This window comes from Onychomys torridus, chromosome 14 (genome assembly GCF_903995425.1).
Source record: "Onychomys torridus chromosome 14, mOncTor1.1, whole genome shotgun sequence".
Classification (NCBI taxonomy): domain Eukaryota; kingdom Metazoa; phylum Chordata; class Mammalia; order Rodentia; family Cricetidae; genus Onychomys; species Onychomys torridus.
This window is the reverse complement of record NC_050456.1, coordinates 44,006,170-44,019,683: the sequence shown is the minus strand read 5'-3', so window position 1 is coordinate 44,019,683 and position 13,514 is coordinate 44,006,170. Positions and strand designations below refer to the sequence as shown.

The 13,514-nt window shown below is 41.9% G+C and overlaps 1 protein-coding gene across 2 annotated transcripts in view; it reads left to right on the top strand.

Annotated features, from left to right (window-relative positions):
* Positions 1-4,992, top strand: part of Ppp2r5e (protein phosphatase 2 regulatory subunit B'epsilon) — a 152,137-nt gene extending 147,145 nt beyond the window's left edge. For both annotated transcript variants that reach the window (XM_036205845.1, XM_036205843.1), the window contains exon 14: positions 3,244-4,992. In XM_036205845.1, the coding sequence (XP_036061738.1) occupies positions 3,244-3,343 (100 nt within the window). In that variant the 3' untranslated portion in view covers positions 3,344-4,992. The remainder of the gene's footprint in view (positions 1-3,243) is intronic.
* Positions 4,993-13,514: the final 8,522 nt, after the last annotated feature.

Below are 13,514 nucleotides of genomic sequence, written 5' to 3'. Positions count from 1 at the left end.
CTAGCCACAGAAGTGACAGTTACTGTTAATTAGTAATTGGACATGGATGTCGGGGCTGGGATGGAAGAGCCAAATAGGAGGTTTTACTTGTTGATGGCAGGAAGTGGATGGTTTCAGTTCACAGCAGGTTTTTTAAGCATTACAAATCAGAGTGGTGGGTGGAGTAAGCTCTTAACACTGTTACACATGGGTGCCAGCCCTAGTGCTATGTAAAATGAAATGGGAGGAGAATTTGACCAGATTCCCAGCATTACAGTGTGCTGAAGTCTTAAAACTGGGAAAAATAAGGGTAGCACTAAATACATCAGAGTTATTTAGACTTTTAGGAGCCAGATGTGGTGGTGCACATCTGTAATCCCAGCACTTGGGAGGTAGAAGTATGAGGAGTAGGAGCACAACCTGGGCTACATGCAGTACAAAAAAAGAGAACTGTCTAGATTGTTTCTCAGTATATAATTGCATTTTTATGAAAGGCCAGTGAAGGAAAATCCATAGAAGCAGCAGACCAGTGGGTGCCAGGGCCTGAAGAAGAAGTGGGAAGCATAATTTCTTCTTGGGGATGATGAGAATGTCCTAAGCTGAGACTGTAAGTTTTAAAAATAAAGCTGTCAGTATGAAAGCAGTATGGTAACTCCATATGCATTCATCTGGAGAAAGAAAGGACACAGGACAAATCATGTTGCATACTCTAGAGCTGATAACCGAGTGAGCAGCTTCACCAGGAAGATGATGATGATGATGATGATGATGATGATGATGATGATGATGTCATGATGCCAGCTGCAGTTTAGGGCAGTGTGAACTGCCACAGGATGAGCTGATTTTCAGTTGATAAAAGTTCCCAAATCCTTTCTTTCCTCTCTGCTTCTGCCAAACCAAGAAGTCAGAGGCATTAAAACTCCATATGAGCTGTAGAGCTTACGTCCATGTATTTAAATCAGCATTCCCTGAGAACATTTGTTTAGACTGATATTATCTCCAGATTGTACTGTCAAACCAAGGATATTGCCCAGCAGCTTGCTTACAACCAAGAGACTAGAGTCTGGGAGCTCTAGGGTGTGGCCCTCTTCAGCCTCTATCTTCCTCTATTTTATTCTTTATTAAAATATTTGTTTAGCTTTTTGCCTTTTTGGAGGAAGTAGAGGGTCTCACTGTAGCTTAGGCTAGCCTTGAACTTCAAGTGATCCTCCTTTCTCAGCTGTATGAGTATGGAACTACATGCTAAAATCTCCTTTGAAACATTTATTTTTATCTTTTATGTGTATGAATGCTTTGCCTGTGTATATGTATGTGCTATACACGTGTGTCTGGTGCCTGCAGAGGCCAGAAGAGGAGTTTGGAGCCCTTGGAACTGGAGTTACAGACATTTGTGAGCCACCACGTGGGTGCTAGGAACTGAGCCTGGGCCTTTGGAAGAGTAGCCCTTGGCTCCTAGCTGTAGAGCCCTCTCTCCAGCACCTTAAATATTTTTCTGAATAAATTCCAACTTAATTTTTAAAAATAAAAAGTAATGCATAATGAATGGAGACTTTTCTAATCTTTCCCCCTATACCCTTAAATGCAGTTGTAGTTCAAAATGATTACATGAGCCTGAAGAGTTTATGTTTGAAGACCATTATTCTGCTGCGATCTACACTGTGCAGATTGCATGGAAGATGGCAGTCGCAGTAAACTCGGTCTAAACTGCCAGAATATTAACTGTAAAGTGCAGATAGAGAGGGCCGGATGAGTCACCACCCCACAATTGGAATGAGAATGTCAAATTACTTGTTTTTAAGGTTTTTGTTTTGTTTTGTTCTTTAGTTAAAGAAAAAAGAAACTTTATTGGTTTGGGATTTTCTTTTAAAAAGTTTATTTTTCTTTTATGTGTATGAGTTTATGTGTTATGTGTTTATGTGCCTTTATGTATGTGTGCCATGTAACTGCAGGAAATGGACAGAAGAGGATGTCTGATCCCCTGGAACTGGAGTTACAGATAGTTGTGAGCTGCCATGTGGGTGCTAGGAACTGAACCTGGGTCCTCTGGAAGAACAGCCAGCTCTCTTAACCACTGAGCCATCTCTCCAGCTCCTATTTCCTAGAGAATTTTCTAAATTGTTAGAGAATTTAATATAGCTTTGCAAAATATTGGTGATTACTAAAATAGTGCAGAATTTACATTATCCTTATTAATTTCTCTGAATAAAGAATATATTGTTGCTAACGTGGGATATGCAAGGACAATTCTGAGTCTGAAGCAACAGAACTCCTGTGCTTAGGATCTGTTTGAATTTATGAAATTGTGAATTCACAATGTTATCTGGCTCTACTTTTCACCAGTTCATTTCAGTAAGCCAGAGGTAATGAAATGAATTATGTTAGTAGATGTGAATTCATATGATGAATATTTTTAATAAGTGTGAATGTGTTTAATTTAAAATATAGATTTATATTCTTTGATTATGTACTTCCTACTTGATTGATATTAAAGCATTTATTTTAAAACAGTACTGAAATTTCCAAATGTCTTTGGCAAAATTAAATTCTTAAACCAATTTTGGCTTATCCAATTGTGGTAAACTTTGCCAAAAAATGCAGTCTGAAGTTCCAGAAATCACTGGTAAATTGGTATTTAACCAAGTTTGAAGGCTCGCTTAAAATTTTAATACATCCTAATATTCATATCCACAAAGTTTTGTGTAGATCATTAATGTATTCTTATATGTTATAATATATAAATATATACTACAAGATATGTGTTGATCTTATGTTTTCAGAAATGACCTAGTTTCGGTATACACTGTGTGGGAAAACAGACACAGATGAAGGAGAGAATGCATTTTCTTATCTTGTCTATTCCTGCCCGTGTCATTTCCAGCCTCTCTTTTGAGTGTTTATTGGGAACAAATCGGAGGCTGTATTCTCACAAGGCCCTGAGCATTTCAGAGCCCCCGGGCACTTTTGTGTCAAGATCGATGATGAGAAGCCATTTCCAGTCACCGCACTGCGTCATTATGCATACTGTATCTGCAGATAAAGGTGTTGTTAATGCAGGTCCTAAGACAGGCCATTCATACTACTAGTGTGTCCATGCGAGAGTCAGGTAGAACCCACATGAGGGAGAACACCCCAAAGGAGACCCGAGAAGCTTGCTGCCAGCTGCCTCAGAGCCATTTGGGCCTCTGTGAGGGAGAGGCTGTTCCTATTGGACAGGTTCACCAACCCCTCTCAGTTGCTGACATTGTTTTCTGTTTCTTCCTCCAGTGAGAAAAAGAAAGAAAAGGAGCGTGAAGAATTGTGGAAAAAATTGGAGGATCTGGAGTTAAAGAGAGGTCTTAGGCGTGATGGGATAATTCCAACTTAACAACAATCTGACCACGACATCACTAGCCCATGGGGTCACACGCTTATGTAGTAGAAGGATGGAGCAACAGTTTTCTGTATTGTGCAACTTTACAGTAGATTTCACATCTGTCTCATTATTACAACAGCACTGTATATACCTGTCTCTAAGTAAAGGAAAACATAAGGACTTCAATCCAAAGTTTGGACAGTAGATGGACTTCTCAGAACTTTGCAAACATAATCATTGTTCTAACCCTCTTTAAAACAAAACAAAAGGTCTTCAGAGATCTGTTGGTGAAATTGCTATGTTAAAATTCCATTATCAGGAGTTCCTTATTTATCACTAGCAGAGAGTATGATACAATTTTCAAATGTGAACAATCTTAAATTTAGCTTGTCTTTCTGCTAAGCTGTTCAATGTATTTATAGTAAAGGAAGAAAAGATTGTCATTTCTTTATAAGTTTGTACAACACCCTCCTCTGGACAACTTGACTGTAATCTGACATTCTTTCCTTTTGCACATCTTCATGAGTCGAATGTTCACGTGGAATGGGGCAGTGAATTACAGAGGTCCCTGGTGAAATCTATCTGCTGGGCGAACATCTTCCCAGTGCCCAGGTGTTCTGGTACTCCTTTAGTTTTCAGATTAGGAGTAAAAAAAGAAGAGGTGATGATAAGCATAAACAAGAAGAGGAGATAAGCATAGTAGCAAAGGGAATGTTGGGCTTCGTATCAAATATGGTGAGTCCGAATCAATGTCTTGAATCCTTTGAAAACAGGCAGCGGGACGCGCAGGCTTCAGCACCTGCAGCATTAGCTGCAGACGACATTGTGCATCCAGAGCAGAGACAATTTAGAAATGTCAGAGAAACATCCTTCCCGACCCTATGAAGTAAGAAAGACAGAACACTAAGTGATATAACCATGAAGCTGAGCACCAGGACTGCGCATCCAACTGGGAACCCAGTTGAGCGAACAGCACGAACTGTTTGGAGTTGTTGCCTTACTTTCTAATACGTACTTATAAAGTATTTCAGCAAGAGGATGCAGCCTCTGGGGGAAACAAAACATGTTCCAGTGTTTTTGTAGAGTCTCGTTCCATAGCTCCTCACAGCGCCAGCCCTGTTTTTAGCCAGAAAGGATTCAGGATCAACATTATGCATTCTGCTATGGATGCATATTCCTAACTACTGTATTTGTTACCAAAAGTGGTTCTACAAATGCTACTGAAAAAAATCTGGAAATCCCTAATGTCCTGAGTATTAATAATAAAGTTTAAAAAATGCTTTTATATCAAAGGTGCATTGTGACCACATTGTTTAAGAAGAAAACAAAACACAAAACTAGATGTATCTTACTGGCTCTCTGCTCTGTATTAAAGGAAGAATCTTACTTGGGTAGGCAAATTGCTGATGTACTGGTGTGCAGTATGTATTTGCCTGATGTGGTTGCATTGCTGTGTACTGACAAATTGTGTTGTGAGGTTTGTTTCCAGGGAAGCCTTTGCTTGTTAAAGACAGGGCAGCAGTGAGCCGATAACCCCGAACCATCATGTCCAGCAGTGTTCATGGAGTAGAGCCAATTCTGTGTTCATGTGTTGAGTTGTGATAATAGCTAACATGAACACATGAACTGTTGTTGCTCTTAATAGAAATACTGTATAAATACGGGCTTGTATATTTTCTTCCTTCCTTTTAAATGTAAAGTAGAATATGCAGCTTTGTTGTTTGCAGGAAGAAGGAGAGGAAAAGCCATTGACCTTACTCACTTAAGAAGTGTTTCCAGATTGTCAGCCACAGTGTGTATATAAAAGTAAGCTAATTATGGGTATTTTCATCTAGGTACCTTTGTTTTTTGTTTTCAAATGCCTCTGTTGATTCCCAAAAAGAAACATAATGGTTTTGTTTGTTTGTTTGTTTGTTTTTTAAGGTGTGTGACCTCCAAGTACAAGATGGTTCAGTGGAATGAATAGGGCTTTTATTAAGGAGGATTCCAGGTTGAAAAGTGCTGGGTAGAGGTGCAAGTTCATACATTGATACTAAGAAAGGAACCCAAAGCACATCTTCTCTTTAGCTCTCTCTATTTCAGCCTTTACCTTTCCACTTTCATTACACGTATCTTTGATAGTATAAACTTTGCTTGCCGTGACCTGTGCCCCTTGGGATGAAATGTGCTCATTTGATATGAGAGAGGTAAGGACCTCTCTGCACCACGTCCTTGTCCTCTGAGCTGAGGGCGAACGGCGCCCCGTTCTATCTGTTTTGTCTGTTGATCATTCCCAACTGAGAAGAATAAAGCTAAGCTTTAGACTATTGAAAGATGTGATTAGAGCTGTCTGTCTAAACTCACAGGGCAACTTCTGAGAAAAAAAACACTCATTTTCCTTCTTCACTGAAAGCGACAGTGTGGCACCTGTCATGTTGTGTGTGGTGACGAGAAGCTAGCCCAGGTCACCTGACTGTTAGACTATGTGACACATTTAAGGACATACTGGCTAGCTGCGTTTGCAGCAGCCTCGTGTCTGACCCTCCCTGGGCAATCCTGCTGTCGCTTGTTGTGAGTTCCCTGTGACAAACTCAGCTCTGTGTTCTATTTTGTTTGCTTCATAGTTTCCAGAACTATATATAAATATATTTTTTCAATAGCAAATATTGTAGTTAGTGAGTGGCGACCACTCCAACCTTATCCCTACCATATTGGTTTCAGGGATGGGACTAAGAGTGTCCTTGGAAGAAAACAATTAAAATTTAATTTTAAATTTTGTGATTTAGAATGATGCGCAGGCTGCAGGCCTGCAACAGCTGTGTGGGTGAAGTGACCGTCTCCTCTGGATCAGACATACGCTCCTCATTGTGCTCATGTCCCCGGTGGCCCTCCTTCATTGTTTACTTATTGTCCTTTGCAATTTTGATTATATTTTGTTCTTCCTGACATTGACTGTTTTTTTTTTTTTTTTAAATAAAATAAAAAATAAATAAACCCCTGAATGTGACTGGATGTGCAGGAGGAGCAGAGCAAGCTCCTCCTCTGGGGCTCTTTGCCTAGGTGGCAGGGTCATGTGATTCTGTACCTCCTATCTGTGCCCGAGACAGTCCAGGGTGGAGACAGACCTAGGGAGCGCTTGGAAGCACACTTGCTGTGCTGAACACACAGCCCCAGGCTCAGTCACATTATGGAAAGAGAAATAAAGGATACTTAGAGCTGTCAGAGCTGTTTTATGTCTTTGTGGGTGTGAGGGATAGGGAGTTGGGAGGCTGGTATCGGCATCGTGAAGTATTCCAAAGCTTTTCTTTTTCCTGTTTTGTTTACCCTTTTAACTGGGTGCACTGACCCTGGCCCAGGGAATGAAGAGCTTCTCTCCTTTGATGTTATTACAAACAGTACCACAAAGTGATGGTCACCTGTCTCAGGCAGGTGGCAGCAGATGAGATCAGTGACGTTTTATTTGCACATGAATATCTTTATTTTTGTATTCTGGCTCAGCTGCTTCTCTGAGTGGAGTGAGGGAATGAGCCATAAAGGACTTTTGTACTAAGTATGTCAGCAATGCCGTTTTCTATTCCTCTACGTTTAATTTTGAGAACCTGAAAGGAGGATTGTGCATCTCGAGGAGGAGGAGGAGGAGGAGGAGCAGACCTTGAGCTTAGTGGAGTGTCAATCTGTGCTGCTGCTTGTGCACGATAGCAGGCGTAGTATCTCCTGGACACGAGCGCCCCAGACAACGATGATGTCTGTGGACATAGGTTTCCTTTTCTCCCCTCCTCTCTCCCTTCCTCCCTCTCTTCCCCATCCTTTCCTCTCCACTTTCTTTCTCAGCCCATTCCTTTTTTTTTTTTTTTTAGTCACTTACTGTAAATAAGTTGTAATCTAAACCTCATGTATCTATGGGGAACTTTCAAATATAAATATTACCAATACACTTCCTGGTGGTTGTCTGGTTTTTGATTGGAGTCTAATGAGAATGACGTGACCATTCCCTTTGAAGACTTCACTTCAGCCTCTCCTTTCTTTCTCATTTCACTGTTGTAGCAGGAGAGGGCAGCACACGTTCATTTTCCCTGCCAGGAAGCTGCAGTTCTTGATTGGTTTTGTACTTAGCTGTGAGCAAGTGTGCTATATATTTTTTTAAAACGGCATCTATTTGTGCATAGATGTAAAAAAAATGAAACATGAATATGAAAAGTTGCATATGAAAATTATAAACTGGTCCAACCAGACAATGAAGACTTCTGATCCACTTCAAAGTTAAAAATACTTCAAAACGCTCCCAGGCCCTGCTGAACCATACCTCTTCCTTCTCCAACAGCAGGATTCAAGTGGAGGCATTGGAATGTTTCTCTTTGCAGATGATTTGCTCTCTCAAAGTGGTAACGGACTCAGCAAGGTACTCTCCAGAGCAATGTGATCTTGCCCTTGATGGTTGTGTGGGAGAGTGTATACTATGGGTGTCTCTAATAAATAAGCAGTGACGGCTGCGGGAGCCTGGCTGCGTTTCTTTTTTGTTGACCCTGTGGCCTTTGGTGTTACATGTTTACCTTAATTCTGAGGTGTGTGCTGGGTGCCATCAGGCTCCAGTCTTGAGAAAGTTTATGTCTAGGGGCATGTGACATTGGGGACTGGCCCAGTCAGTGGCTGTCACTGTAACAGTATTCCATTTACTCTGTCCTCCAGTCTGCAGCGTGGGACAAAATTGGTGGGAATATCCCGTCGGATCCTCCAGTGTCACTTGGGATCTCGCAAGGAGGGAAACAAGCACACTTGAGCAGAACTGGGAAAGTTGATGCTGGCCTTGCCCTGGAGTTCAGCCTGGTGGCCCATTTCCTCCTCACAGGACTTCCTCATTGGCCTCCATACAGCAGCTGGAAGAGGAAGCTGCCCATCCTTTGAGGCCCGGCTCTAGAAACTCAGAGCATCCCTCTCATCATGCCCTGCTGGCCAAGCAGTGGCAGAGCCTGCTCAGAAGAGTGGGAAATAATTTGTATGCCTTTTAAAGCTGCCATGGGGTCCTTTCTTTGCAAAGCATTTGCATTCTGTGGGATTTACTCTTATAGCTAATTAGGTCCCACCACATCTGGAATCATCTGGAACCAGGGTGTTTCCTATTTAGTTAGTCTGAGCTGAAGAAGCCAGAAGTCTTATGGTTCCAGTAGGTTTGTGTTTAGAGGCACAACATTTGTAGCATCTGAAAATGAATCTCTTAATAAGCAAAACCTGAAAAATGTTGGAGTTTGAAGAGGTTTAAGAGACAGTTTCAATGTCATGTCTAGTTTGGTTTGGTTTTGTTTTGCATAGGGTCTTACTGTGTAGCACTGCCGAGCCTGAAAGTTATGTAGATCAGGCTGGCCCTGAACTCAAAGAGATATATCTGTCTCTGCTTCCTGAATGCTGGGAACAAAGATGTGCCTCATCAACATAGCAAGGCAAAAGAAAATTGTCTTTGTAATATAAAGAATCATCCTTGTCTCTCATTTCCTACCTCAAGCTCCCCTCCTCCCAAAATAGGTTCTTTTCAGAGCTTTATAATCTTGGCACCTCCATTTAGGTCACAGCTCACTTTGGATTATTTCCTTGTATGTATGTATGTAGGTTGTAAATGGGAATCCAGAGGCATTGTTTTCCATTGCGAGCTTCTAGTTACTGTAACAGTGTTATGACAGAGTCTGCCTCAAGAGGTGCTGTGAAAATGTGGTTTTAAATTTCCATTCTCTCTACTCCAGTGTTTGGGACATTGATCTTTATTTTGGCGCTAAACAGTCATGGCTCCCATAGCTTTATGATGGTCTCATCAACACCTTTCAATTTTGCATTTATTTTAAAGGGTTTCCATATGATAGATCCTTTGTACTACCACACAAAACAGACATTGTGAGGTTCTTAAAAGCAAGTGAATGTTGGTGGGTTTTGATGGAGAGAATATGGAATCCATAACTTAGGAAGAATCATTACTTGGATATTCCCAGGTCTTATATTGTGTTACGGTTTGAATGTGTGTCCCCCAGGATGTGTTGGAAATGTAATCTCTCCAGTAGCATTTGGTGGGGTGCCCAGCAGGTGAACAGGCCCGAGGGTCTGACAGGCATGAATGGAATGATGCTGTCACAGCAGGAGTGAATTGATTGTGAAAGGGCAAGTCCGGGCATGTGCTTTTCCTCTCTGGCCCTGTCTCTGACTCAGGTCTTCTACCATGAGCTGATGCAACAAGAAGGTCCTCCCTAAATGCTAGTACCTTCCAGGCTCCAGAACTACGAGAAATTCTCTTTACCAGTTAGTGTCTGGTATACTGTGACAGCACAAACAGATACAGTCCAGGGATATAGAAGACACTGCAGTACTTCTCTGCCCTCCTCCCTGATGGCTGGGCTGCTCCCCATCCCCATGCTCTGCTCTGCACAGTTCATATAAGCAGAGCAGAATCATGCAAGGTATAGTTTAGGGTCTGGCTTTTTCACTTAGCATAATATTTAAATTTTCTTACGTGTGTGAGTGTTTTGCCGGCAAGTATGTCCATGTACCATATGTGTGCCTGGTGTCTGCAGAGGCCAGAAGGTGTTGGACCTCCTAGAGCAGGAGTTGCAAAGTGTGAGGCGCCGTGTAATACAGGTACTAGGAACTGAACCCAGATCCACTGGAAGAACAATTAGTGCTCATAACCACTGGGCATCTTTCCTGATACTAGCATAATATTTTGAAGATTATTCAGTAATTCATTAATTTTCATGGTTGAATGATTTTTCATGTGGCGATAGCATACTTGTTTTTTATTGGTTATGAACATTTAGATTGTGTCTGCGTTGGTGCTGTGGTGAATAACACTATCGTGGACATTTGTTTGAGTATCTGTTTTTGGATCTTATGGTCCATTGGTAAGGTCAGGTTGTTGTTTAACATTGTTGTGTTGGGGGGAATAGGGGCATATGTGTGGACATCAAAGGACAATTTAGGTAAGTAGGTTCTCTCACCATGTGGGTCCTTGGGATCGAACTCAGATCATCTGGCTTGGCAGCAAGTGCCTCCATTCTCTGAGCCGTCTTGGCGGCCCTGCTGTTTAATTCTTTGAGGGACTGTTGGGCTTTTCCACAACAGCTTCAGTAATTGCTGTTCCTACCAGCAACAGCAAGGTTCCACTTCCTCTCTGTCTGTAAAAATGTGTTCCTTCTGTATATATTACAATCCTAATGGTCAGGCTGCTCATGGAACAGTTGCCTTTTTAAAACGTTCTTCCAAGTAGGTAGCTTCAACTGGTCAGTTTTTTAGTTTACTGGCTCCTAGCAGCTCTCCTCACTCTTAAGGCCATGTGGTAACTTCCTTCTTTTATAAACTGATTTTACTTTTGGAATTTCTATTTGTTTTGGCAATCTCCTGGTTGAGATTGCCTATCCATTTATTGCACGTTTTTCTAAACATCACTGCATAATTATAACGGTCATAAAATTCTCATTTTAAAATGTCAACATCTGGTTGGTCTCAGACTCTTAATTTTTTTTTCTTGAGAATTGGTCGCTTATTCCTGGTTCTTCATATCATACAGTTTGGGGTTTTTGCCTTGCTATCTTGAATAAACATGATGAGAACTCTGGATTTGTGTATATTCCTCTGAAGAATAGCGATTTTTTTTTTCCCAAGCAGGTAATTAACTTGGAAGAATTGAGACCAAGGTTTATACCCCTTCTTTCTGCTCTTTCTTTTCTGGGCTACGCCTTGGCTCCCAGTGGCTCTGAGTGTCCTGACCTCGCTTCTGGGTTCCCGCCAGAAGCACAGGTTTTCTGTTGGTGTGTCGCTCCACAGGGTAGTTAGAGCTGCAGCCTAGAGACAAAATGTAGAAGTCTATCCTCTAGCATTCTTTCCCCCTAAGAGTTCAGTTCCCTCTAGTGCGTCCCATTTGCCTTCCCAGGTCCTTTTCACCCAGGCTCCTCCTATGTTACAGTCATCTCCCACTCACTGTCGGACATTATTCTTAGACCCAGCGCTGTGGAGTCTGTTCCTGTTTCAATAGTCTTTGATGCTCCTTTTTCCTTCTGGAAGCCAACCCAGACTTCAATTGTTTGCTTAGTTTCTTCAAACCTAGGAGAGTTCCACTTTTGAACCTTTCAAGTCAGTTGCTTTTTAGAAAGTATCTTGCATTGGGTGTTTTGAGCTTTTTCCCTGACTAGACTGAATTTGTATGATATTTGGAGAATATTTGCAGAGGTGACCTGCATGGTATCAGGGAGTAACTCCTGCCACCATGGGGTACTGGGCATATTAGCCATCATAAGGCCTCATGTGTGCTAGGTAAGCACTCTCCACGGAGCTATAGTGCCAACTTGAGGGAAAATACTTCTCAGATTATGTTAATCTTCTCCTCTTTATCTCTTAGAGGTTGAATCCTAGATCCGTAAGTGTGCTAAGTAAGCATTCTACCAGTAGGCTGCATCCCCAGCTCATAACTACCCATTTCTCCTTTAATTTTTGTTCGTAGATTTTTTTTTTTTTAAGTTGGGAGTTGGAAGGATGTTTTTGTGTTTCTCTGATTCCTAATACATCTATTAACTGAAATTTTCTGTAAAGCAGTGCAGTGGGCAGGCTGCTCCTTATAACTGACACCCCCCACCAGCCAGCCCCAGCCATAGCAACTGCCAGGCTGCTTTCCGGCCTCAGTTTTCCCAGTCTCGGGTGTCATGGGAACGGGGCCACATGATCTGTAAACAAGTAGGTTTCCTTACTCAACAAGAAGCATGCAGGTGGACTGTGGTGTGAGTCAGTCTTGGAGCAGAGCTCATCTGTCTTTCCATCATGCCCTTTTCATCTCCACACTTCATTACTATTCATTTGTTAGGATTCCTAGGTTTCTTCCACTCTGAGAGTCTTAATGTTTACAGCTGACATTTGTGGTTAATTGGTTGTCTGTTTAGAAAATCCCTCAAAGTAAGCTTTTTTTTTTAAAAAAAAAAAAAAAAAAAATTATTTTATTTTATTTTATTTGAGCTGAGGATTGAACCCAGGGCCTTGTGCTTGCCAGGCAAGTGCTCTACCACTGAGCTAAATCCCTGACCCTTATTTTTATTTTTTAAAGAAGTGTTCTCCCCCAACTAGCTTGCAGCTATAGCTTCAGTTGAAGGGTGTTTCCAGTTTCGGGATCGTTCCATATGATCTGGAGAGTGATCTGTGGCAGCTGCACTTCCAGTGTTGAGTGAGTGAGTATATAGAATAAGTACCAAGAAGCAGAGAAGAAGGAAAAGACAGACAGCAAGGCCTCATCAGAGCAGGTGTTCACAGTGTCCCGCAGAGACAACTAGAGTATCCTGACTGAGAGCAAGCAAAGGCCAAGTCCTCAAACCAGGGTCCTAGGGAAGTGGAGCAGCCAGAGGAGTGCCTGTCTGAGCTTTCTTTCCATGAGTGAACTTCTGGCTTCAGATTCCTCCTGCAGGTATTTCTGTACAATGGGATAAACATTGCATAACTGTTGGAGTCTGTTGGAAATGATTTACCTTCTAACTGTTTGCAAGGATGCCATGTTTTTAACACCTCTAGTTGTAAGCCAGACGCCAGTCTGACCCAGGTCGGGGTTTTTAAAAAGACAGGCTTCAACAGCACAATATAATCTACAAGTTGGTTATTTCTTTCTTTCTGAGACAGTCTCATGTACCCCACCTGGCCTTGAACTCACCTTGTAGCTAAGGATCACTTTGAACTAATGTTCCTCCTGCCTCTGCTTGCTAAAGGCTGTGCATCACCCTTACAGTTTATGTAGTGTTGAGAACTGGACCTAGGACTTTAGGCATGCTGGGCAAACACTCCATGAACTGAGCTACATCTCCAACCATAAAACAAATTTGAGATGGAGATTATCTGCTGGGCACTCATCAAAATGAAAAAGAGTTTCGTCAAAGTACATTTGAGTCGTGTTCACAGCATGAAGAGTACAGAGCAGACATGCTAAGCTTACAACATCATAGTTGGCTCAAAACATCATAGTTGGATGATTAACCTTCAGAGTGACATTGATTTCCTCAAAAGTAACAGTAAAAAGATAGTGGGACAGTGCTCTTAAAATTAGTGGGCTCATGAGATGGCTCATGGGGAAAGGTGCTTGCCACTCAAGCTTGGCACCCTCCCTCAGTTCAATGCCCAGAATCTACACAATGGTGGAAGGGGAGAACTGGATCCACAAAGTTGTCCTCTGGCCTCCATATGTATGCCATGGCATGTG